Source organism: Orbicella franksi, chromosome 7 (genome assembly GCF_964199315.1).
Source record: "Orbicella franksi chromosome 7, jaOrbFran1.1, whole genome shotgun sequence".
NCBI classification, from domain to species: domain Eukaryota; kingdom Metazoa; phylum Cnidaria; class Anthozoa; order Scleractinia; family Merulinidae; genus Orbicella; species Orbicella franksi.
In genome coordinates, this window is record NC_138151.1 from 16,643,429 (window position 1) to 16,670,812 (window position 27,384).

Here is a 27,384-nt window from a genome sequence, read left to right on the forward strand (position 1 = left end):
GTTCCATTTTATGTCGTAATTTGTTGTTTATTTGGCTGAGGCCATTGACAAACTTGGTATATTTTGACGAGCTTACCTAGGTTGCTGAGTTTTAATAAAAATAGTCGGCAGAATTTCGATTGGACAGACACGAGGCTTCCAAAACATTGCCACGTTTGATTGCCTCTAAAGAATGGAAAATACACAAGGAAATTTTAGCACATAAGGGTATGAGTTGCGTAACTTAAACCGCCGTGTAAACTGATCCGTCCAATCGCTGCAAAGGTTGTTTATTTTCCTTTACAATGCTGTTTAACAGGTTTATCTTGAAAGTGCAAGGGAAATGCGATATGTCCCAACCCCCAACAACTCCCACCAAGACAACATCAGCACGCAACAGCAACAACACGCTCTCTAATTTTGATCACGATCATTTTGGCAATTGTCGCTATAAGAAATAAACTGGTACGCTGGGAGCTTCTTGACGCTTCAAAAAGGATCTGGTAACAAGTGTTGCGCTTCTGATCATTTGTGGGTTTTGGTAAAGAAAAACATTTGTTGATAGAAAGCATATCGACTGCCGCGGCTCCATTTACACGAGCTTTCGGAACAAGGAAATTTCTCGAACAGGTGAGGGGTTTTAAGATTCTTGCGTCTATAGTTAAACTGGTAACACATAGTAGCTTTTCAAAAGCTGAGACTTTTTCTGTTTCAAAATTAATGAATAATTTCCTAGCAATTTTATCCTTTTCGTCAAAACAAAGTGTTCCCGCGGCTCGAATTCATTCTGTCTCGGAGTAAGTTGTTGTAATGTGGCGCCCTTATTTCCGGAGGTGTGACGAAGGCTTTGCCGGGGACGATACATCCCCGGCATCGTTGTTCACATGCAGGAGATTGTAGAAACAATGAGTGCAGCGATACAGTAAGGTTTTGTTATCTTTCTGTCCGTAATGAAGCCGCGATGTAAATAATCCGCATTCCCCGAAGAATTCCTTGCGCAAAAGCTGGCTATCGACCAGTTCACAGTCATGTGAGCCCGGAAGGCTTCAATTCGACGTGTCGAATTTTACAGTGCCTAATTCATATGCTCCTTTGATTTGTCTATCGGCAGTCAAAAACGTCTTGAATTGAAGCAAAAAAACGTTTGACTTGCGAAAGATCCTCAACATATCTTCGTATTTGTCACTTCAAAAGCAGATCAATCAGATATAACATGATAAGGTTACCTTGCTAAGTTCTGAACTAAAAGGAAAGAGCAAAAGCGAATATGGCGGGGTACGAGGGACATGATGTTCTCTTAAATTGATTACAAGAAAAACAGAGCTTGTTTAATTTGGTTAGAACCGAAAAGCTTATAAACAATTACCGGAATGAAAAAGAAAGCAAATCAAGGTAACTAAACCGACCTCCATGTCTCTGCTGATTAAGATTACGACCCAGGATATGTACTGTGGAGAGAGGGAGGGTGCGAGGGAGTTGTGATTAAGACAAAAGAAAAAAAAAAACAAAACAAAATACACAGAAGAACTGTACTACTGAAACTAACGCAAACACAGTCAGACGTTGCGGCGAATCGTCATTTTACGCCATGCTGGGATCTCAGCCAAACTCTCAATGTGACACTGCGGACTGAACAGTCTACAAACATCACTCAAGCCCTCGAGCGCTCTTAAAGGCCAGGGTCAGGAATTCTCTAGAGCAAAATTATGTTTAAGCAGATGTTTGATGATTCTACTGAAAAATCGCCAGCAGTCCATGAAATGTTGCTTTCTGCTAAAAGTCATGTGGTATGTCACGTGATACCTTGCTTCATTTGGCAGCATTGCCATTTCTGCAGCTTCATAGGCACATGAGCGGTACAGAAAAGCGCAGTTCTCCCATATTTGATGGATGGACGACTTTGCACTGACTGACAGTTTTGGCGTTTGGGACTGTCAAAGGAATATTGTGCTGCAGTTTAGGTCAGCTCCTGTCATAGCACTTGTTGCTGGAGAGTAAAAAGCGAACAACAGGTTGGCCATTGGTCAACTCTTTTTCTGTTAATAACATTTATACAGTAGGTTAACTTTTTTTTAAAGAAGAGATCAAAGAAAGAATGCATGCTTCCGATGTCTTACATTCCCTTTGTAATATGCGTTTTAGACCTAACCTTGTAACATTTTTTTAAAAAAGGTCATTTGCCTCATTACCATAAGAAAGCGCCTTTTGAATTGATTTCTGCCAGATTTGAAAAAAAAAAATTGCATTCCACGCCTAGCGAACGTCATTAAACATGGATAACAGGCGTTTCGCCGCCTCTGAAATTCCACCGTGTCAAGTCTCAACGATATGATCACAAAGCCACTATGTTCTGAAAACACACGGCACACGAATAAAAACACTCGCTATCGTATTGCTAGCTCGCGACCACCGATGACTTCAGTCAAGAAACGCGTTAAATGAACAATAAGAGGCATTCAATCTAACTTATGTGGCACCAAAAATAACCTGCGAGTTTTTAGATGGCTTTTAAAAAAATATTAGCTTGAATTGTCAGTCGCCACCCACACGGCGGGAGCCGGGCGGCTGACATTTCAGGCAAAGAATAATTACCTGGCTTTAGCGAGAATGTAAGAGTCTTCAAATACAAAGACGCCCATCTGAGTTGGAATCGAGGGCGCCATAAAGTTCGAATAATCGTTTAAAAACGAGCGTAATTTTCAGACGTTACGCTTAATCACCTTTCAGGTCACAGATGAAAATACTGTTGGAAATATGATAAACCGAACAGCAAACTTTTTATATATGATGATTTATCGATTGACCTTGAAATCGATATTACTAGACTGTAATTATAACGCGAATCGCGTGGCAACTGTCACGTTTTGAATCAGGTAACCTTTTTTGAGCAAAACAAAGTTGACTTCGACCTTATAAATTTGTAGAAAGAGGAGTTGCTCGAAAAAAAGTTAAAGAAAGTCGGATATACGCCGTTACTCGCACAGCGCTCTTTTGTTTACTTTAAAACTCTTGACATTTTACTTTTGACCTTGCGAACTAAACCCGCCAAACACCAGAAATACTTGCACGCTAGCATAATAATCTGACGTGAGAAATGCAAAACATCCCGGCAACAGGAAGTTGTCTCATTATTGTCTATTCTATTCATAGCTCGTGCTTGCCCATGATTGGGTAAACTTGAATAACACTTGATTTTTGGCTTGAAATACATAAAACGTAGGTTTTTGGATCGCAGTTTCTTATATACTTCTCCCTTAAACAATTAGACGTATCGTTTTCGTTTTCTTCGAGCAAACTCAATAGCGCTTTGTTCACTTGTTTATAAAAGAATGATATTTTCTTAACATGCCCAGGCTGAATAGTCTTATATTACTTTCGACCTACAGCTCAAAATATTCTGTGTACATTCGTAGACTGCGGAGCCGATTGTACGTTTATTCAAGTTAGGTAAAACGTAGCAGGAATATGATTGACTTGTCAAATAGAACTCTTTGATGTTATTTATCCATTGTGCCCTTGCTTTATCGATTCAACTTAAACGTGCTTACGTTTGTACTGTTGCGTTAGCTCTTTTGCAAGGGTAAAATAAAGTTTATTTAAAAACGTTATGTGACTTAATTGTGTTCTATTTGTTCATCAATGCGCAAACAAATTCTTAACAAAATCTCTGCCGCCCTTGGGTATACAATTCATATATAAGTGTCACTTACTATTTCATCCTCGATACTTTCATATTTTTACAAATGTATAAGAATCTTACAATAAGATTCTTATAACTGAGACAAAAAAAATGCAGAAATAAGAGAGGATTAATGATGTTAGGCACTGTAGTTTAGTATTTGTGTTAAAGTCGGAAGTTTGAACCGGCTAAGCGATGTTTCAGCCCTTTCAACATAAGGTCTGCGATTGTCAAATCACCAGGAAATTCTAATTAATCATGTGACATTCTTACTAGAACTGTCAGTTCACGCTACAATCGAATTCACGGATGTTGACCAAAGGAACAGCGAGTTAATATCACAATGGTCCAATTATATGTGAAACCTTGCTGTGTTTTGTGTTCTACGTTTCATTGCTGGAATATTGTTTTAATCCATTCGGCGTAAATTGCACCATGTTGTGAATTTCTTGTTTTTATTTCCGTAATGAAACTACCGTGCAAAACCAAGACTCCACCAAAGTGATTCAATCTGGTTACATCTCGTTCTAAACATGATGATTATGGAATAACGTTTAGTCGAAGCAGCAAAAGAGAAGAATGTTCGTTTGAATTTCTGAAAACATTTTAGCTACAAAAAGGACATAATTAGACACCAATAATTGGAAAGAGTACACCGGCTCGAAATAACCTAATTGCAGGAAAATACATTTAGGATTTTGCATATAACGCCGGCATTATTTTGAGCATAAAAGTGAGGTAAAAGAATTGAGAATTATGTCGGAATAATAGTGACAAGACTAAGGAGGCTGATGATCTGGGTCTTCGGCAAGCTGAGAGTAATCTGTTACTACTTGGTGGTCTCAACATGAAAGATAGCTTCCAAATTGGGCTTCAGCAAGCAAGAACATTTTGCTAATTCAACCCTCTTCTGCTGCACCAGAGCAAGTTATTCTCATTACTAGAAAACTCATTTCGTAATAGTCAAGTCAGAGCAATGGAGAATTACACTGAAGCGCTCACGCCTCAATAATTTAAGTGAAGATATTATCTTTTTGATGTTTGCATAGTGGAGCATAAAAGTGACTCCTCTTGAGCATGATAGTGGGACTTTCTGAGCATCGAGCATTAGCATAATAGTGAAAAATCTGAACATAATGTGTAAAGCCCTATCAGTGAACCTAGTGTATCAAGAGAAATGTATTTTACATTCCCTAAAGAACGTGTTATTAGCTAAGGGGTCGTCTAATTCTATAATTTGTTACGTGTTGGCGTCTGAGAAGTCAAAACACGGTTGCCATGGAAAATAAGGAGTGCTGAGTGCGTTCCACAATGCTCATTTTCCATTTAACCCGTCAGGGTATCTCCTACGTATTTTGACCCCTCAGATTTGACGTTAATCCTTCCATTAGGTGACGTGGACAAAGCGTAACAAAACAGAAGATCACGACCCCGTAGAATTGCCTAAGTATATGTAATTATTGTGTATCAAGACAAAAGAGGGGAACGAAAGCTGAGCCGTAAGTACAGAGCATCAGTGTGGCAGGCAAATTCCTTCAGGGGTAAACTGCATACTCCTTCACGGTGTTGTCCACGAAAGGGTATTAACTGACAAACCAAGCAATGCTAAGGGCTTTTTACGTGCAGTCTTTGCGTATCAAAAGCACTCTACAGAAGACCACTTATTAATCATGTGTTCAGTTACTTTTAGTCTTTGAATAGGTTTGTTTGCTTTTCTTGCATTCTATTATCGTTATTGTCTAAAACAATTGCGTGTTAATTTAATAATTGGTAACTAATATGTTAGTTTTGGGTGTTGTGTTCTACATGTTAATCTGCATACAAATTTTCTTTCACTATCTTCGGTGTTTCAAGGTGATGCAGCAGATATATATTTTTGGCACGTGTCTATCTCGATATTTTGGATTATTGTGGTAAAATCGCGCACTGCAAAACCAATACCCCTTCATGGGAATTTAGCTGCATCATGCTGGGATGAAACTGATTTAATCCGATAATTGAACGGGTTGCTGTGCAGTTAAGCGGCAAAAATTTTGGGATACAATCACGCTTTAAACATTTGTGATCACGTCAATTGAATAACAAACGGGAAAGACTAGTTCATTTACTGTTACAACTTTACGGTTAAATAAAGCAAAACGACTATTACGAACTCTTGTACAACAGTCGAGTTTGATGATATAGAAATCACAGTTCATATTTCCACAAAACCTTCCCTAAGAGCAAGAGTTTTCCTTTTACGACAAGCTGGAATTCACTACAGACTCTTTTATACAACAACTTCGCTCACTGATTTGCCATCGACAAAAACAAGCAAAATCAACAGGAACAACAAAAAACGAAAAACTATGAAAGCATGAAGTCCTTTGATCAATCCAATTTCTGAGTGCTTTTTCAACTCTTCATTTGAAACGATAATTATTCTTGCTGATCATAAAGCCCATGAAATTATTTGTTGATTTGATATTTTTGACCATTCTGAAATAAATACTCTGAGGTTCAACAATACGTTTCTACGTGATAAATCCACATTCTATGCGTGTTGCGTGCGACTGAACAAAGATACTTAGTCAACGCGGCATGCAATGTATGACGGGGCATCTTTTGATAACTAACACTCGGATGTTTACTCGACAAATTAAAGAATCATTTGCTTAGTTATAAATTCAAACTTTTTGTCTTTTGTGCTCGATCTACCCGCTGAAAGAGCTTTAAGGAAGTTACCAAAAGCCAATGGCCAACGTTTTACAGTGATTTGTACCATGCCAATATTGCTCACATACTGCTCACACGCTAAGTTCATTCTGACAATCCGAACGATATGACGGAGCCAGATGTCTTACCACTGCCGGTGCCTTTTTTTGCATGAAGCGACTAGATGTGTTGCTAATCCATAGGTGGCGTGTTAGTACGTCACAGGATAGCTTTCAGGCTCAGTGGCATCCGTACTGTTTGGCAGAACTGAAGCACATTAAAGGAGCTGCGTTATGAAACTCACACCTTAAAAAAAAGAAAAAATTGGCCAAATTTGTCGAGTTTGTCGAAATCCGTCTTAAAAGGACACGTTCATGGCAATTTGCTACATCAGTGATTACAGAAGCGGTAAAATTATGACAGAGTGCCTTCGCTTGTACTCCAAATGTTTCTAGACTGCACCGAGATCATCAAGATGAAGATATTCACGGACTTAATAACAAGAGAACAAATTGGAATTGGTTTAATCAAGCGATTTTCCAAGAAACGACAACAAAATTTGAAACCCCTTCCCAGACGTTTTCAATTTGGCATCACAACCGTCCCTTGTAGCCCTCTTTTTATAACTTCAGTGCACTTTCAATGTAATTTCTAACGAAACTTATAAGCATTATATTAAGGTTTCAATCTATGCAATCATGTCTTTTAGGTTGTCTAGGTTGTGACTTTTCGCAGTAACACTTATGTCACTGCTCCTTTAAGGTTTCTCAGTCGAAGCCATATCCTTGTTTATTTATTTATATTTTTGTACTTCTTTGGTGTTCTTCCACCTTAGAAAAATATTATTGATAATTTCCCTTCAATGTAAAAGTGAAGAGAGAAGTGATTAAGATATCGTGACATTGCCTCTTAAAAAACTCGTCTTGTTTTAAGCCAAGAGGGCGTTAGAGAGGTCTACAGCAATACTGAAGAAAAATAATAGACATCACGCGTCGCTCAAGAGCTGGTAATTTCAAAGATGTATCGGCTGTTTCATGTGACGTTCTCTTACTTTGATTGTAATTCTTTACTTCTTTCGTATTTTAACCTTTTCTTTTCATAAGGTATTATCCATTTTTCTTGGCATGTTACTTTTCAATTATCGGTGGAAATGAAGGCGCAAGATGTTTTAAAAAATTCATCAGGGCGGTCCACGCGACAAAATGTTAGGCTGTCATCACCTCCATTGAACGAACGAAGATTCTCAGTCTGATCTGAGCAATTTTTGCCAATTGTCAAAACTGACAGATCTTTCAATTCATCTTAAAGCAAAACATCATTTGAGTTGGCATTTTTCCGCGAAGAGGTGTTCAATTTCTTTTGTGATTGACATTTTTGGGCAAAAAATAAATGCTGGTTTGTAAGTAGACCACGGTTTTTGGCAGTTCGAACAGAATTTGGTGGAGACAAGATATGGCGAGACTTTGGAAGAGCTAGTAGCTGTTTGTCGGCCTAGTGCAAATGGTCATGCCTACCTTAAACGAAAGATCTTTTGTGTTCACGTGTGCCTTATTGTGACGTAAATCAGTGCTATTAGCCCATAGCGTGATAACTGCCTATCATTTGATACGGTCGCGTTCAGCACCTGAGAGCCACGTGACAACGGTCTGTCATGTGGTTTAAACTATAACATACGAACACCGGGATATATAAATTTTGCGCTTTTGTTGCAGCTCTGTGGGGGTTTTGGTTGTTAGAAAGACTTACGGCAGAACATTTATCGTCCGGGGACTATCTTACACGTTTGCGTGCGTGGAGCTCTAGAACCACACAATTGATAACGTGCTCGAGTGGCTTGCGCGAGCCCTTGTACCTTTCAAAAAATTTAGAGAATGCACGTAAACCAGAGTACATATGCATATATAGGTTTCAATTCATAATACATAGCAGTTTTGCCAATATATTGTTGTTGCTACAATAATTTATATATTTATTCATTCTATGGTAACATTTTGCTCAGTTGTTTCCGTAACATGTTCAGTTGTGTTTTTAATCAAAAGCGATGTGATTGAGTGGTTGCATTGAATCAGTCTGTCTACATTTTGCCGTATTAAGCCGATCACCTTAATTTTCCTACATGTTTTACACGTGAACCAAAAACTCTCCCAGAAAATTAGGATTAATTTTGCGTCCTGACGAACTTTGACTACAGTAGTTCACGGGCAAATGATTATCGGATTGCGCTGTACGGTTGAATATCAGTAACAAGTCAAGAGACTTGTATTTCATCTGAGTCCGGATTGTTATTAAACTTGACGGACTTTCTATGCTTAGTATCAAACATCTAGTGATGAGTTGTTTTCACCCAGCAGGCAGTAAATTTTCATCTCTTCAGATTTCGTATTAACTTTTAAGTCCAAGTTAAGTCTCCTATCGCTTCATAATGCAGCCTAAATCTTATTTACACAAGAGCAAATTCCGACCAACCACTTTTTCGCTTCGAACCCTAGTTTAGGTAAGAAAACAACTCCTGCACATGCAGCAGCACAATTTTCGGCTGCATTAATGTAAAACATTGGTTATCTGGTTCAAATGGCTTGGTGTTTAGCACCATATGCACTTAAGGCCTTATATCTTATTGGTAAATTCACCAGTAAGTTAGCCGTATGTGGCTTCAAATGGCCAAATGGCCCAGTTACTTACGAACTAAACGTTTTGCAGATTAGCACACAATATACGGTATTAACCGAAACGTTGTTTTCTTCATGAAAAACGCACATGCGCCACTTTGGTGTACCTGAGCTCTCTGCAGTCCGTTAATGTAAATTTTAGCCAAAAAGGCGTGACCTATTCATTTCAATTTATCCTCCCTTTCTGCGTACGTGTGATGTTCGAACAAGCGAAAAACCAAAAACGGAATACACAAGATTCGGTGGCGCTTCCTTAAGCAATTTCTGTTGTTCTATTTTCCTTTTTTTTTTTTTTTTTTTGTATAAATCGTAGATAATTCTCTATTTTCATATTTTGGGGGTATTCTGTCATTTATCATTGGGCCATTATTTCCGTTTAACTGTCAGAATTTGGGTGACCAGACTGTATAAGACCGTTTTTGCTTCAACAGTAAGATGTCAGTAAGATTGTCAGTAAGTTTGTCAGTTGTGAGATTAGCTCATCCATACACGCAATTTTAGCATATGTGTGATCAGTCGAACAAAGTTCGTTTCCCAGACTATGACTCTATAAGACTCATTTAAATATCGGTGCTGGGCTGCACAGAGCGAGTGAAACATTGCCGGGGTGCGGAGCTGAACAGGGTGAACAGGCGTAGAAGACTTGAGTTATCACCGAGGGTACAGTAGCTCTATTTTATTGTTCTTTAGTTGTATCTAGAGTAAAATGTAGTCACCTCGCCAAATTTTAACGTACGTGTTCACTCTTTATTTGAATGGCTATGATAAGGATCGATCATTTGCCAAAGGCCGGCTTGCCAGTGGTTAACATTTGATGAATTTGAACACATGTAATACCGATAAAATCTATTTGTTAATGGATTGCCCAATCCAATGAAGGAAAATCTGCGAACAAATCAAACTGACAAAAGCAGTATCCTGAGAATACAGCTGGCCTAGGCTCGCCCTCTCCAGCCGTTCTTCACGGGGAGGAGCAAAGTGACCGGACGCGAGAGAGCGGCAGAAACTGAGCCTACAACTGGCCCTGAGAGGCGGCCGTTTTCGCACGCTAAACAACTAGAGAAGATGAACAAAGTAAAACCAAAATCTAACTGGTTCCACAGTTCTTACGATTAAACTTCGTCAACCTGGCTTTCATTTTTTTTTTTAAAAAAAAAGAAAAAAATTACACACGCGCTGAAATCACACACGTCACCCTTTGAACATAAAGCGTCTATTTATTGATTAATTCATTTAATTTTCTGCCGATGATTCTTTCTTATTCGGGTTAGTATCGCTCATCGGTAATGGACGACGCTTTTATTCCTATCGTCGGTGTTGTTTTTTTTCATTTTTTAAGCTTGCCTGTGGACTTTTTTTTTCAAAAGTTGAAGCTAGCCTGTCCATTGCCTGCGATAGACAACCTGCTGATCACTATGACTACTACTCTGGATCAAAATGACAAAATTTTACGCATAATATAAGGCTACACGTGCCTTATCCTGCACGCGCAAGGAAGCGACGAGAGTACAAGAGGATTGGTGAGACACGAGCCGGACGCGTGTGCTTCTCTTTACTTCCTAAGTGCATTTGACACTTCCTCGAGTACTTTATAATAGAGCAAAGCACGGCCAAGCTTTTTTTTGTTATTGTTTTATAATTAAGCCTTACTTTTTTTTTTCTGAGAAATTGGCCACACACCATTATAACTCTTAGGTTGTTTTGGCCGCAGAGTATGACGGCCTCAAGGGTCGTGCGTGATTGCATTAACGTTTGTCTTTCCAATTGTATTCGTGAATTTTCTTTTTGTTCGCGAGAGGAGTGAATTCGGTAACAATCTAAAGCTTCACGTGCGAACGGTGTCACGAGTTTGTACTCTCATAAAGCAAGCTTCTCAAACCAATGAGAGCGCTTGTTTCATTGGCACTTGTTTATAACTGTACTTATCTCTCAGGTTCTAAGGACTCGTGAGCCAATTGAATCCCTTTTCACATATCTCGACTTTCTTTTGATACACTGGAGTTTGTACTATGGCAACAGTCAATAAAATCACGAGATCTTTCCCAAGCTACGTGGACCCCAATAGGCCATTTTCTAAATATATCGTGAACTGGCTCATCCTAATGTTTGTCATTATCGTAACGAATTTTCTATATTTCAGCACTCTCTCTTTTTTTTACCGCTCTGTCACTCAGCGATGTAAGGATGAAACTAGGGACTCTTTGTAGCTTACAATTATCCGTATACAAATCAAGCGGCGTACTCACCATAAGGATCAGTTCATCATCCTGGTAATTAAGGGGGCTATGTCATGAACATGATTTCTAAAAGGCAAAAGCCAGAAAACATCATTACATCAAAGAAATTTTCAATAAAATAATGGTCAAGTGTTTTTTAAAATTTTAATAAAACTACCATACTACAGCACTGAAGCTATTAAAGTAGAGGATCTTGAATTAAACAATTCAAATTTTGCCCTTGCGTGTTGGGAAAATCTCCAAAACGTTATGACTATTCTTCAATTTAGCTTGGTGCTATTAGCTATTAGCTTTCGTACGTGCTTGAGCGAAAAACCTTGATCATCATTTTAGCACGTTTTTGACTGGACATGCAGCAACTGGTCCCCTTGATGTCGTTCCTTTAACATGAGAGATCATTAGGATATTTTGTCAGGTAACAGGACATCATGGGTAGCGGGATGACCCAAAAAAGAACAGCAAAAGAAAGACTATTTCGAAAACGTGGACATATACTTATGTGAATTTGTTTCGATTGCTGTTTACAGAATCTAGTTGTGTTTGGCATCAAGACGCTGAAAGCAAGATGGCTCTTCTTCAAGTAGCCACACTCTTTGCGTCCTGGTATTTTCTACAATTCAGCCTCACCAACGGCAGTAAGTTGCATTGATTTTAACATAACTAATTACCTCAATAGGTGAATGACGACCATTTCACTTGCCTTCTTTCCAAAAACAAACATTCTAAGTAAATTATGCATCAATACTCCTTATGTCTCACTATTAAACACGCACGATTGTGAAAGATTTCTTGAAGCAATTTATGCAAGCGGCTGCGTGCAAATAGATTTGAATTGCAAACAAGTTTGAGTTGAGATGAAAAATATATATATATTTATATAATAATTAAATGAATGCGCGCTCTCTGATTGGTCAATCAGCTATGGTTTATTGTGCCAGTAAACTCGTGGAAATTTCGCGTGTCTTCTGAATTATTATATAAAAGCAATAGACCACAAGTTTTTATGGTTTAGAGGCATGATAAATCACTTGGGATGTTGGAAGAACACTCGAAGAATTCGTAAATCGCTGCGGCTCGTGATTTACGAATTCTTCTCGTGTTCTTCCAACATCCCGCGTGGTTTATTAGCCTATAAACGATGAAAACTTGTGGTCTATTGCTTAAATATATATATAATATGCTCGCGTGATGAAAACGGTTGAAATGAACAGCGCGCGCGCTTGCAAAACCTAAGTCGCACCGAATGTTCACCCTAAATTTACAAACTTTGATATGTGCTACGTTAACTGTACTTTAGAATGAACTTACGTATATATATTTATGTACACACACCGTCTGGAGACAGCTAGAGGTCAGGAGGACCCATAGAAATTGCCATTGGACAGATCTGTAAACGGGCTAAGCGAGATCGAAAAGGTAGCTGGGTAGATAGGCTTCCCAAACATTAAGGGACAAATTCTTGAACTGGTCTTTTCATTACGTGTTAAGAGGATGCAAGGATTTAGGAGCACAACACGTTAATATAACTAGCTATCCTTTTTTTCAGAGAATCCTGGAACAAAATTTACAAAGACACCTCCAAACCCGTTGTATGTGCCATTAGGCTCTACCGCCAGGTTTAAGTGGGAGTTCACGTTTGGTGATTCCAAAGATTGGGGTAAATTTTTCCAGATCATTTGGGGCAAAACAGACAACAGTTACAGTTATATGAGGACAAAATACATCACAGTTGTCAAAGATGGAGGTGTTTTTTTCAATTCCGCACTTGACTATTCAATAAGATCCAGAGCTAAGTGGAATGGAAATATCTCTCAGCAACAGGGATGTCAAATAGAGTTCATCTTAAAAAATGTGTCTAAGTCGGACCAAACTACATATGGTTGCACGACTGACCTTGCTGGCGAGCCTGTCAAAGATGGTCCGATAAATCTGGTCGTTACAGGTAAGTGTGCATGACTTGATGTATGAACTAACTTTTTCGCAATGTTTGAATTTAGCATTTAACTAAAGGAAGTCTCAAAATGACAGGACACTAAGAATAAAAGTGTTGAACTAAACAACAACAAAAAATGAACATGAGTGGCCATGCTGGGTAGAGAAAGCGGACAGATCAGATAAACTGTTTCTCTCGCATTTAAAAGGACTATACCAGCCGAGAGACGCCAAAACAAACGAGAAAAGGAAAAGTTTACTATATTGTTGTATCCCCAGATCAGATAGTTTTTCGTAGATCTGAAGAACTTTAATCAATCACAATTAATTAATAGTTTAAAGTAATCGAAATCAAATAGTTTTTCATGATTTGCATCTCTTTCCAATAGTACAATTTAGGGTACCATTCAACACTCCTTCAATCAACAGGAAAAAAATATATAACCGTTTGGTCGGATATTTATCCCAACCATAACAGATGGATCAAATGGGACTGTCATTTTTATCATTATACGATTTTTTCCCATAGCACGTTTGAGGGGGCCATTCATTGAGGGCCTTTTAAGAGCCATTTCATTGCTCCTTCATTGGGAGAAAATCGTGACTGTCTGTTTAGGCATTTAAGGGACATTTACTCCAATTTTAATTATTTAGAACGACCAACCATAAACAATGGACGAAATCGGACTCTAGATGTTGAGGAAGGAGATCATGATGTACCTTTACGTTGTGACGCAAATGGTGACCCTATACCTTTGGTGACGTGGAAGAAAGATGGTCAAATATTACAACAGAGCAACACAACGAAGAGCTATTTTCTCACAAACATCGAGCTGAGAACTGCTGGTACCTATGTTTGCACTGCCAAAAACAGAGCTGGGTCGGTTTCTCAGAGTATTTTGGTGAGAGTTATACGATGTAAGTACTACTGCCTTGTCCCGTCTAGATTACCCAGTGTAGATTCTTAGTTTAACCTTTAAAACTTCTCTTCGTCCCTTTTACCAATGTTACTATGATTTCCATCTCACATCAAGTTAGTCGATCGTTCATGGTGTGTATATTGGACATGCATCGAGGCTAGTATATCGCTTAGGCGAAAGATCAATTTCCCAGCTGATAGAAGGTTTATGAATATTAGACTCGTTCGTCTCAGAACTAGTAAACGCAACGTTGCCACACATACCCAACTGGTTAAGTCCTGTCTTGATATCAATGTACAAATTCATATTTTTCATTTCATTTTTTTTCTTGCAACGTTTGGCCTCCAGTTGACGCAGTTACGAGTACCGGATACGCTTTGATATGCAATCAAATTAAACATGTTAAATATAGTAACGCTACTCCACTCATTCAACTTTTCGTTTTGCCTATTATTAGATAGACCCCATTTCAATAAAAGCACTTCTTCAAATGCTGTTGTTAAATCATGGATTGGCCAAGTGACGACCATGAAGTGCGCAGTGAATGCAAATCCTCTGGCTAAAATCACCTGGTTTAAAGATGGCCAAGTAATATTAGATGGTGTTAACTCTACGAATGAAATAAGTACGTTGACGCTGGCGCCTAAAACTGTGAACGACTTTGGCTTGTACTCGTGTAATGCTACAAACAGCAAAGGAACAGTATGGTATCACATAACAATGGAGCAACTTCGTAAGTACTTGAGTATTATTTTTTTGCAGTAGAATGAAATAACTGATCGAATGGAAGGGTCTTTCAATATTCATCAATATCTGAAGACAAAACAAAGCACATGGCAAGAATGGTGATCAGCTGTAAAATATGCCAGTTTAATGAAATTGCAAGCTTTCAGTGATCGTTATATAATTAGGATTTCCTTTTCATATTTCAGATCCTCCCGGCCCACCTGTAATAGCGACATTCACGGCAAACGTATTGGCGTTGAATGTCACGTGGAGTCCATCGCCTGACAATGGTGGTAGCCGCATATTGGATTACAACACAACATTACTTGATGTGAACAGAACTGTGCTTCAGCAACACAGAGGAATAAAAACAACGTCGATTACCCTTCAAAATGTGCAGCAGAACAGGACGTACATATTTGTTGTGCAAGCGAGAAACGTTGTTGGCTATGGAAAGTCTGCAAACGCCAGTGTTACAACACTTGAAGCAGGTAAAGGATAGCTCTGTTGTTGAATCGGTAGGTTGATTGAGCATTAACTTATACAGACGGACAAATGGACAGACAGACAGTCAGTCAGTCGTCAGGCTGGCAGGCAAGGAGGCAGGCAATAAGTCAGGTAAGAAGGTAGACAAGGGGCAGGCAGTCAATCAGTCAGTTAGACAGTCATTCAGTCAAGCAGGCAGGCAGACAGAAGGTCATTCATTCAGTCAGTCAGTCATACAGTCAGTCAGTCAGTCAGTCAGTCAGTCAACTAGATTCACTCAGCCATGTAGAAAATCGCTATGTGCTCATTCATACATGTTTTCTTTACAGATCCACCCGACCCGCCATATATGACAGTTGTGTCGAGTGTATTGTCGTTGAACGTAACCTGGAGCTCTTCAGTTCAAGAAAACATCATCAGGATATTGGACTATAGAATTAAAGTGTTCGATGATATTACCCTCAAACGGGTTCGGCAATACAACAGGATAACCTCTTCATCATTAGTTATTGAGAATTTAAAAAGAAACAGGACTTACATCGTGATCATACAAGCAAGAAATGAAGTCGGTTACGGGAAATCCGCGAACATCAGTGCAACAACTCTTCTAGCAGGTACAACTAATCACTCACTTAGCTGAAACTTTGTGCTGCTTGATTTTATTGATTTATTGATTTATTGATTTATTGATTTATTTATTTTCAATCATCCCAAATTGATAGTTTTTGCGTGCCTGTGTACGCGGATTATTATCTTTTTGGAGCGACTTTGCAATTAAATTTACGGGTTGGAAATTTCGTTCCTCATCTTCAAACGGTCAAAACCGGTGGAAAATCACTTTCAGCTAGACCTGTTATCGTGTTCGCCAGAGATCTTACTAACAAGCAATTATCTTGTAAGATAATAATATTCTACTGCAAAGGCTCCCTTGGTCAAAAATTTTAATCATAATAGGGAATCAACCAATTAAGTCACAACTTGAGGACACATATGTCTATAACGTTGTTTTTTGGCCCACCTGCTCGGGAAAAAATTGTTCCTAAGTTTTTTGTTCCTTTTATCCCCACAGGACCACCTGATGCTCCTTCTGTGACAAACATCACTGTTGATGGAAAACAATGCTCACTGCAATGGTTGAAGCCGTACAATGGTAAAAGCCCTATCGTGATGTACACTGTTTACATCTGGGTATCTACAACCACGCGAGGCCCGCGCAACAAGGAAAGGGTGAATTCCTGGAATACAACGGAGTCACATTATACTAAGGAACTTGAATGGGCCCAAAACTACACAGTATCGGTATCGGCATGGAACAGATATGGAGAGAGTTCTCCTGGATTGGAGAGAAACTTTACAACTGGACAAGTTCCACAAGGTAACTGAGCTGTCTGTTTAACTAATTATCGTAACAGGGTCTGAAAGGGATGGGCCCTGATCTCGCATTCCTGCTTCAGACAAATCACAAAGCAAACTAGCATCTTTGATGCTACAGAACAAAAGTGAAATACTCAGCAATTAAGAAGGAATTAGGAACTGAGTTGGATTGTATTTGTTTATTCTCGGCATTCAAACTGTCTTGACGATTTGGAAAATTAAAGAGCCCTGCTTAAATTTCAAACCAAAGTAACGAACTATAATCCGTACTTTCTCAAACATCTTTATTGTTTGTCATTTTGCTTTGTAGAAGTAACTACAACAGTAGGGACTAATACTGCAGTCACTTCAACGGACTCCGCTGTTGTCACGTACTCTCCTGTTATTACTTACACACGAGGTAGGTCTGTTTTTATTTCGAGAAGCACTTAAAAGACAGCCATGGCAGAAACAACTCAAACGATTGGAGCTGAGCAACAGGTTTTCCGTCCAATCAAATATTGCGATAAAACTTTCACATTTTGTTTAATTGCTTTCCTTAACAAATCCATTTTACAGCATTCTCGAGAACAATATACACTCGAACTTAGTCTTGTCTGCTTTAGCAAAGTATAGGCAAGATTTTTCACATAATTTTTGTTCTTGCAGAGTCAACTTCCACAGTGGGTACTGAAGTGTTTCTGACAGAATTCCCGTCTGTAACACTAGGTAGGTGTTATGTGACGCTTACATGACGCTTAAGATTGCCACCGTTTCCGAATGGTCTTTGCTAAATCCAAAAACACGGAAAACGAATTCCAACTGTACTTAAAAAGCAACTTCCTCTCGCTCGTGGGATGACTGCAATTTGTTTTACTTTGAGCTTGTATTACATCTTTGCACTTGTCACGTTTTTGTTCTCGTTTTACATGAAAGCTACGCTATCGTTTAAGCCAATCAGTATTCAGTAATCCTGATTATAGCAAATAACTTGCCGAGTCAGTTTTGTTATAGAGCCATGTGTCTGTGTCAGCGTTTGATTAACTATAATTTCACGGATTCGTTTTCTTTAGAGGACGCAACAAAGGATTCAGGTTCCAAGAGTGAAAGCAGAAAGAGCAGTTTCTCGTACCTCACTCCGCTCTGGATTGTAATGTTAGCGGTTGCTGTACCAACTACCGTGTTCATGATTTGGAGAGCCACTAAGAAATGTAAGTGACGATATGTATCTAGTTTTGGAATTTCCAGACACTTAGTCCTCCGTGCTTCCCTCCACCCAGGTATATACGGGTATAGATAAACGTTGCTCCTTTTAAGCGTTGAATTGAGGTTGGGGAAATCTGACAGAAACTAATAAATTGAGGAAAGTAAGTCTTGTTGAGCAAGCATTCCTCGTCTAGGAGGTTGTAGGTTCTTAGGGTTAGGTTAGGTTTTTTTTTTTGGGGGGGGGGGGGTTGGTGGTCAACATTTAATCTACATATCTTGCTATCCGTTTAAATAGCGTTTTTAAACCTGCAACAGTAAACATACGATTTAAGGGATTCGTGATTGAGTAGGTCTGTGTGAGACTAAAACGCTCTCTAATGCCATAATTCTGTAACCAAATTATGATGGCTTCTAATTGTATAGTAATTAAAATAACATATAATGGTCCTTCATGCTTTCAGTTTTCGGTTCTTCCTGTTGCAAAAGGGGATGCAGATGTAAGAGATCGACACAACCTGACAAGTAAGTATCTCGAGTTCTTATTTGTTTCACTTTTAACTGAACGTGAATCACAAAAAAAGACAACATGAAAATTATTTTCCACAAGAACAACATATTTCAGATTCCTAGTGTCACATCGCCAAGAGATTTCTAATTAACTCAGCACTAAAATGTAACCCAGTATATTTTCGTTTGACGTTGTGCTACATTTTCTTCGCACACTTATTAGACCTTGAGTTTATTCAGTCTTTACTCTCCTTACAGAGACAGTGAACTCGGTAACAGTTCCTCGCTTTCTACAATGGAGGAACTAAAGGAAAGAACGGTAAGCACTTCTTTAACTTACAAAAAATTACAATTCTAGAAGTTTTTTGTCAGAGTGGAAACACAAGGGTAAAAAGGGAGGATAAGGCAACTACAACAAATAAAAATGTCCAAAATGTAAAACCTCGGAGACTGTGATAACAATTCGCAAAGAGGAAAATTAACTACTTGTTTCAATAATAGGGTAAGTAGTATTTAATTTGCAATAACAGTTTTTTTTGTCCTTAATGATTCCTTTGCAGGCTGAGAATGAATACGAAACTATAACGGAAATCCTAGAGGTTCATTATAACCACGGACAATCAATCGAAGATGTGAAAAGCCATGGATCTGGGTCACCAGGGACACAACCCTATGGCCCAGGAAAAATTTCGGCCTACGATCATCTATATGAACAACCTGCTGGACTCGGCTCAAAACCCTGTAAATACACGAAAGAATCCAGTTTTATTGACAAACTGGGAGAAGAAAATGGAGGGTTGAAATCTGGACTAGGAATGTTTGAAAACCACTATTCACATCTTAAACACGGGCATACGCCAATCAACAGACCACCCGCAGTAAAAGATACAAGATTCATAGTTCCTCCGACACCCAAGTGGGAAATCCCACGGGACAGGCTTAAAATCGAAAGAACCATAGGTAATGGCGAGTTTGGACTTGTTAAAAAGGGTTGCGCATTGAACGTCAGCAAACATGGCGGATGGACAGTTGTTGCGGTGAAAACACTGAAAGGCAAGTCAAGTTTTCTTGTATTCCTGAAACTCCACTCTGTGAGCATAGACTAATCACCTCTTTCCTGAGTAGTAACGTCCTCTTCCGATTTCTTTCGCAAAAATAATCCAAGATGGCGGTTGATGGCCAGACGATTTTCTCGCAGAAATAGAGGGATTGTTCACAGCCAATGGAAACACTGATATGTTATTTTTTACGGCGATTTTCAAGAAAATAGACCTATTTCCAGTGTTATCTTAAACTGGCTATCTTTTAATGTTACAAAGCACTCTTTCCTTCTACCGAAATTTAATTTTGCTAATACTGTTTTATTTTTAGATGGTGCAAATGAATCTCAGCGCAAAGACCTGCAATCAGAACTTAACGTGATGAAAGAACTGGCACCACATAAACACGTGGTGGAACTGCTGGCGTGCATTACTAAATCAGGTATGAAATTTCTTCAATGGCCCGCCCATCATTCCGCAATTACATCATAGTGGCAGCGTGTCAGCCAAATTAAAATCGCCGAGTTTTGAATCTTAGATTTTTGTATGGAGAAAGACATCCACCCTCTATCCATGTGGCACTTATAGGGTACAGTCTAGTTTATCTTCCAGTTTACATAAAGTTTATACACGATTTATTTGTTCCTTGCTCGTCAGTTTCGATATTGTTCTACTCCCAGAGACTACCCAGCCGAGTTAATTTACACCGTTATTTATTGCAAGGGTCACAAATTCGCGAATTGTCCTGTTCCTCTGTCATGGCTTTCTTGTTACTTAACAACTTATCAGAAATGTTTCCTGTTACTGCCCAAATTTCTAAAGTACTCCACTCCAACTTACTAGCTTCTGAGACTTCCTTTCTGAGATTTCCCTTCCTGTTGTAATTGGAATGTTGGCGATAAAGCGTGTGCTCTATGAGCTACCATGCCGAGAACGTTAAGAAACAATGAGTCTTGTTTCTAATGTGAATCTTAGCCGATGAAGAAATTTCTTTTTTTTCAGAGCCCTTGTGTGTAGTTACGGAATTTGCACCTTATGGAGACTTGCTAGGTTTCTTGCGAAAGAAACGTGGCTTAAAAGACAACTACTACAACATTGAACATCTCCCCAAAAGGAACCTGACATCCCGACAGCTGATGAGATTTGCATGGGAGATAGCAGATGGAATGGCATATTTGAGCTCTGTGAAGGTAAGCTGCGCTTGGAGTCCGCCAGTTGTAAAATATAGGCTTTTGAATGCGCTTATAATGCAGTTGTTCTTATGAGTTAAACTCATGCTTTTACTCTGTGGTGAAGGGATTTATTTCAAATTGGAGGAACGCTTAAACCGAAATGGTAGGTTGGCCGGTGCTCGGGGAGGGGGTTGGAAGAGAAGGTGCAGTGGGAGCGCCTTGACAGCTAGTAACCGACAGAACCGGAGTGCTACCACAGTCTTTTTTCTTTGATTGTTTTATTCTCTATCGAAAAACGTACCACAAATATCACGCATTTTATTTTTATATTTATTATTTATAGGTTATTCATCGTGACTTAGCAGCCAGAAATATCCTGCTGGGTGAAAATCTGACATGTAAAGTGACAGACTTTGGGATGGCGCGAGACATTCAGGGACAGGACATGTACCAAAAAACTTCTGGTGTAAGTGATAACATAAGTTAGTTCTACTTCTTATTTAGCTCGTGCGCAGTTACCCAACACCTTTGTTTGCTGCTTTACCTAACCTACACCTCGTTTCCGACTTGACCAGATCACTAAGAAGTCAGGAAGCGCAGGACTGGAGGCGTAGATTAATAACATTTAGTACCACAGTTCTACTAAAATGACTGATTGGTGGCTTGTTTTGTTTTGTTTTTTTTTTTTTCAGGGTCGCCTTCCAGTAAAATGGACAGCTATCGAGGCTTTGCTACACGGACGATACACAACAAAAAGCGACGTGTGAGTGTTAAACTCGAGTTAGTCCGGATAGCATGAATTCCGTAATTGAACTTAGTTTTAATATTAATTTTCCATTGTCTTTGATAACCAGGTGGAGCTTTGGAGTGCTGCTGTTTGAGATATTCACTATAGGTAATTTTCATTTTTATTATGTTTAATTAACTAGCTCATTTTAAGTTCCCAAGAATATTTGTCTTATCTACTTATTTTTTTTCATTATTGACTGCCAGATCGATTGAGTGATTGGTTTATTGCATAATTGATTGAATGAATGATTGACTCGTTAACTTATCGACTTACTGACTGATTCCAAACGCTAGCTTGACTGACAGAGATAACTGTATTCCCCTCTCTTAAGGTGGCTCTCCGTACCCTGGCATGGATGTACTAGAGTTGATTGAAAAATTGGCAGGTGGCTACAGAATGGAAAAACCGAGACATTTACGTGACGAAGTGTGAGTAAATCCCATTTCTCTTTTGTGTCAAGTCTATCGTGCGTGTTTGAACTTGGCCAGGAGCTCGTAACTTAAGAGTATTTACCTTTTATATAGATACTGCGTCTATGAATATAATTCGCGTTTCTGACCACAGTTTTTTTTGATGGTAAATTCATCCTCGTTTCGTGCCTCTTTGCTAACAAAATATCTTACTTGGAATGCGTAACGTAAAGACACTCGAGAATACCTCCTCATTGCCTTTGATAGGTTCAATACTGAACAGAGCACAACTTGTTTTGGTCCTTAATAAAAACACCTAATAACCTCGTAAAGAAGAACACCCAAAACACCACCTTTTTACCTTTGACAGGTTCAATATTGAATAAAGCTTAAAATACTCAGAGGAAAAACTCGTAAAGAAAGACAGTCGAAGACATGTTCTCTTTACTCGTTTTTGTCTCGAGCCGTTTAAAGTTCATAACTTGTCCCGTTGTTAGTGTTCAGTTGATCACGTTGGGCATGTTCTGTTTCAGGTATGCTGTTATGCGCTCATGTTGGCATGAAGACCCAGATAAGAGATTAACATTTAGACAGCTACACAGGGCTTTAAATAAACTAGACAAGGAAATCCAGGTACAGTCAAGCAACGGAACGTAAACTTGAGTACAGAAACTACAGAAGCTAAAACAAAAACGTTCAAACTCCGAAATTTAAGCAACTACCTTTCGCCTCTATCCCGCCGGGGTACTCCCAGAAAAACTGGGTGGGTGTGTGCGACCTGTTTCCCAAATCTCTTACCATATTTAAGACCAAAATCTACGATTTTGCCTACCCTATTTATGACCTGACGAGAATTCCGATACCCTATTTGAGACCGGACCCTTAAATCAATACCCTGCTTTATAATTAGTTCCTTAGTTCAGACCAATGTTAAAGGCAACGTCTATACGCTTTTATTAGGTAGGATAGCTTTTTCTAAAAAAACATACCTAGTTCAAGACTAGAAGGCAAAAACCATACCCTATTTGAGACGAAAATGACCAAAAGACCAAAACGGCAAGAAAATCATACCCTTTGGGGCCCGAGTTTTGTCCCTGAGTTAAAGGCGCATAGCCAAGCGTTAGGTCCAAAACGGGCACTGCTTCATCCAACAATTCGTCTAATCATTGTTATATTTTTACCCTTCAGAACTGCGTGAACTTGGCAACCTATAATGGAAAACTCTATGAAGACTTCAAGATGCCTTCTAACTAAGGCTTAACGATCCAACAGACCTACTTGCACTGGGTTGAACTAAAGCCTACTCTATTTGCAAGCCGGAAGCCATCCGTTTGCAGTCTCAAATTTACTTATAACCAGCTGTGGAAAAAAAACTGTTGCTGTTTTGTCGGTGTAACTAGAGCTGGTGATTTAACACTCTTGCAGTGACCGGCAAGTCATTAATTAAATAATTTATTAGCCATACATGTAATATAAGAATCAATAAACTTATCACCAAGGAGAGAAGCCGCCAAACAATAGACTTTCAGTTAAAACTACTTGCTGTTAAATAAGCTTAGTCACCTCCAGTGTACCTTGACGAATGCAGCCTAAAATTTTCAAGTTCATCGCTCGTATTTCGTCTTGATCTTATACTGTTGTCTTGCTGGAGTTTTTGTCCAGCTGAGAGAATTATATTTTGTGACCTTGCCAATCTGATTTGAAGGGGTCTTTTGTTAGCTGGAAAATGAATCTTCAGTAATATTTAACGATTATTCCACGAGCTCGCGTTGGATATGAGATGGTAGATGATATATGAGATGGTAGATAGGTGTATAATCATCTCATATCACCAAGCGCGAGTGGAATAATTGTTTTATTAAAAACGCCCCCAAAAATATAGCAAACTGAACTAAAATAAGAGCATGGTATAATGGCTCTAAGCCATGATGGCGTAAGCCAATGAAAACTCTCAAATTGCATTATCCAATGATCCAGTTTTTAATAATTCGTGATATTGCTTCTTTTGTCAATAGAGCGATTTAAAATAATAACGATTAGCGATGTTCTAGACAATGATTAACTTACGTTCAGTTTTCAATGGAATGATATACACTGTTATTAGAATGTTGCTTATAGAAGTTTACATTCTTTTCAAGAATTAACCACAACACAAACTAGAGTATCAGCTACTACTAAAGTTGAAATTATTGACGAAGTCTAACATAAAGACCTCATTTGCAGTTTAAATTTGTGGTTATTTTTTCAAAAGAGAGAACAAATTCCATTCCTATAAAAAGTACGCCGCTCTTTATTAATTGATTAATTAATTAATTACTTAATTGATTAATTCATTTTCAGAGTTTAATTTTTCCTTACATTCCTAGACAGGTGATAAGAATAAAGAATGAAATCCTCACTTGGAGCATTTTAAAAGTCTTGAAAACATTTAAAAAATGTATGAAAGTTAATCCGGACAATTAAGATTTCATTTTGGAACTGAAGAGCGAATATATACGTGTTGGGCATTCAGTGAATGTATAAAAATCGGTAACTTTGATAGAAAGTAACTTAAGAACGTGTAGAAATTACAAAACAGAATAACAATTACCCGAAATGAATTCCAAGCAGTGGGAAACAGTAAAGTGAAAAACATTTCAGTATTTCATTTTATTTTATTTTTACTTAAAATATGTATATTTTACTTTAAATTCATATTTATATGTATCCATATAGATAGTTTTAAGCAGTGATTTTATTCCAACTAAGGATTTGCTCAGTGTGCCTAATAAGCAGGAAATATCGACACAAAGTCTGCATGGACAAATAAATACGTTATATGTTAGTAAGTCACCGTCATCTGTCTGTCCTCAGTTTACTTCCTTTCTTCAAAATCACCTTTCTGCTTTCTGCTTGCCCCAAGCTCACTTTACTTCCCAGAAAAAGTCCTGAAAGTAGGGGATAATAATTCGCATTTCCCAGCCCAAGGTATACCCAAAATCATTTTCCAGCCTATTTTTATCCAGATTTTAGTCCCAATCCCAACTTTTTATTTGTGATTCCCAGTCCCAGTGACCAGTGATCCAGATTCTAGTTTTCCAGTGGAAAACAAAAACAAAAACCAAAAAAACCAGGCAAATCCCAGTTTCAAGTCCCTCTTCACAGTGGCTTTACAGTATGATTATTTGAGGACAAATTATAGCTGATACAGATTTTAAGTAAAGTACTCGCTTGTAGCGTCACAAGCAGTTAAATGTAATCATCTTTGTGGTGGCGTCTTCTCTTTAAAATAGGAGATGTCAAAAATAACTTTTTTGTAATTATTGAAATTAATGTAATTATTGTTTGTGACAAAGAAAGTATTTACAAAACAAACGGGTATCTAGATGGGCCCGTATAAATGTAAGATGCTCAGGTCAAAATTTAATTTAAGTCCCCGTTGTTTGTCTGTTGTTAGTCAAAGTTTTGAAGGGAATTCGTCGAGACACGATTTGTTGCTGTGTTGAAATGTTGTGGTTAAAACATGATATGCCAGTTTTAAATTTGCGAAAAATCGAGATCCGTTACCTTCAACAACGCACCCACACTCAATACTTTCCAAAATCAGGCGGAAATATATTGAAATATAATGTCCCAGCTCTGTTTTATTGTAACATCGGGTAAAATAACGACTAGCACAAGTATTATTGTAAAGAATATTATTTTAATAAGGATCAGAGAAAACAGGTTGTACATTAAAATGAAGGAAAGCAACGTTTGTGTCCTTAGTAGTGGCTCTCCTGACTTCTTCACTTTACGGACGTCTCGCAGAACTGCCAAGAAATAGCGTCCTGTATTTTACACAAGACCAGCGAAGGTCTCTAGCCTTTTCTAAATACTACTCTTGGCGTGGTCTGACATCACCTGAGTTGGCTGTGGTCGCATGACAACTTACTGAAGATCGATTGTTTGCGAAGAAGAGCTAGTCGCATTGTCCTCAAAAGCTCTCAGGAATTGGCTACTGATGCCATCATCGAACGATTAGAATGGAAATCGCTTATCCAGAGACGAAGGGAACATATCAAATTATTTCGTAATTAAGAATTAACACTACGAGTGGCATTTGAAAATTCTCTCAAAATTCGGCAAGTATAATTTGAAAGAATTTTCAAATATCAGGAGTAGCTTAAATACTTAATTGCTCGAGCTTTCATACGTTGACTCATTTGTTAGATGACTGAGAAAATTAAGAACACGCTCGCGTAAAGTTGCGCTGCAGTAAAAATATAAATTTGACGATAAATTAAATTTGCCTGCTCTCAGCTACAAAGAAGTAATTTTGTCAGTCATATTACAATCCTTATTATTAAGTGTTTATCTTTTGTATGGCCTCTTCATGGTTTATGTATGTTGCTGCATGACGAGGAAATAATCAAAATAATACCAAATGGAGGAAGTACTGTTATGGAGTGTTCCACTCTTTGAGCTCATACTTAGGGTGGAAATTGCATTACGTAATGACGTCGAAACGGATCTGAAGGCATTCAAAGGTAAACTATGGTGACTTATTTTTTTAGGCGTCCTCCCAGCATCGCCGTTATCATTGCTTATTACAAGTTCCCTTTTTAAATAACGTTTTTAAAGAATGCTGAAGGCAGATGGAGGGGGCAATACCTTGAAGATTTTGATGTTTTCATAACATTCTTCATCATTAGCTACATGGTCGCATGCAGACACACATAACACAACTTCATCCCGGGATCACGGTTTCTCATTGTCGGTGTATATACGTACAAATGATACAGCTCAGAAAGTTCAGGATTTTTAAAGCTACAATTAACAAAGTCTCTGGTTGTAATACATAACTGTTCAGCTGGAGTTTCGTCGGAGATAGAGGAGAGATTGCAGTTGTAGAAGAAAGGCCAATATTGATGTACAAAGACGAGTATTTTGGTGGCAACTCTCAGAAGAAGAAAAAACTTTCATAAACACGCGTATCAACAAGATTAATGAGTTGATAACTGATACTTGTTGAAGATTAGAGTGATAGTTTTCAGTTTTCCAAACTGGCAAAGTTTCAAGACCCTTTCCATTCATTTGTTTTCGTTCGTGATTTTCAAACGCGATATAAACCTTCCGTCGTCAATTATAACGCGCTGATAACACATGCGCCAGGCCAAGAAGGATAAAATCATTTTGTAGACGGTGTAGTGCACGCATTTTCAGACGGCGCGCGAGTTATCCGCATTTTATTAGCTTGCGATCGACAAGGTTCGCCGCCATGTTGAATTAGGTAAGAAGGGCGGGGTGTGGATTTGAACTGAATTCGACTTTAAACTCTCCAGTCTATCGCCTTATTTCCTTTAAAAAGCTAATCTAAAGTTTAAAACCTTACCTGGTGTTCTTTTCTTGCCGTTCTAGCACTTCTGAATGCCATTTGATTGATCCGACGCGTACTAAAGAGGAGACAAAGCAGCACAGGAGATATCACCAACCGGATGAAGACCAGTTCGAAAAGCTCGCTAGAAGCATCTTTAAACCCGCCACAGCTCAATCTTAGCCCTCCACGTCACAAAAGTAATGAACATGTCCATCTCTAATGTATTATTTCACGCCTGACAAGACG

General features: G+C 38.5%; 1 protein-coding gene and 1 long non-coding RNA gene across 3 annotated transcripts; one reads left to right on the forward strand and one right to left on the reverse strand.

The window, feature by feature from the left end:
- The first annotated feature begins 531 nt into the window (after positions 1–531).
- LOC145492977 (uncharacterized) lies at positions 532–25,990 on the forward strand. 2 transcript variants are annotated; one of them, XM_081472362.1, is made up of 22 exons: positions 532–609; positions 11,786–11,893; positions 12,805–13,200; positions 13,845–14,108; positions 14,568–14,843; positions 15,043–15,327; positions 15,652–15,936; positions 16,392–16,697; positions 17,007–17,096; positions 17,345–17,404; positions 17,749–17,886; positions 18,343–18,403; positions 18,647–18,707; positions 18,949–19,441; positions 19,760–19,870; positions 20,431–20,618; positions 20,944–21,066; positions 21,293–21,363; positions 21,455–21,495; positions 21,722–21,818; positions 22,334–22,433; positions 22,989–25,990. In XM_081472362.1, the coding sequence occupies exons 2-22, from the start codon at positions 11,824–11,826 to the stop codon at positions 23,052–23,054; spliced, it is 3,582 nt and encodes a 1,193-aa protein (XP_081328488.1). In that variant the 5' UTR covers positions 532–609; positions 11,786–11,823; the 3' UTR covers positions 23,055–25,990. The 2 variants fall into 2 exon arrangements, with proteins under 2 accessions (XP_081328488.1, XP_081328487.1); XM_081472361.1 differs by lacking the exon at positions 532–609 and adding an exon at positions 9,598–9,681.
- On the reverse strand, positions 1,900–27,242 carry LOC145493033 (uncharacterized). The gene is made up of 3 exons (XR_014050083.1): positions 27,154–27,242; positions 2,572–11,324; positions 1,900–1,966 (listed from the first exon to the last, which is right to left on the reverse strand). It is a non-coding gene; the product is annotated as an uncharacterized LOC145493033 (long non-coding RNA).
- Between the last annotated feature and the right edge of the window lie 142 nt (positions 27,243–27,384).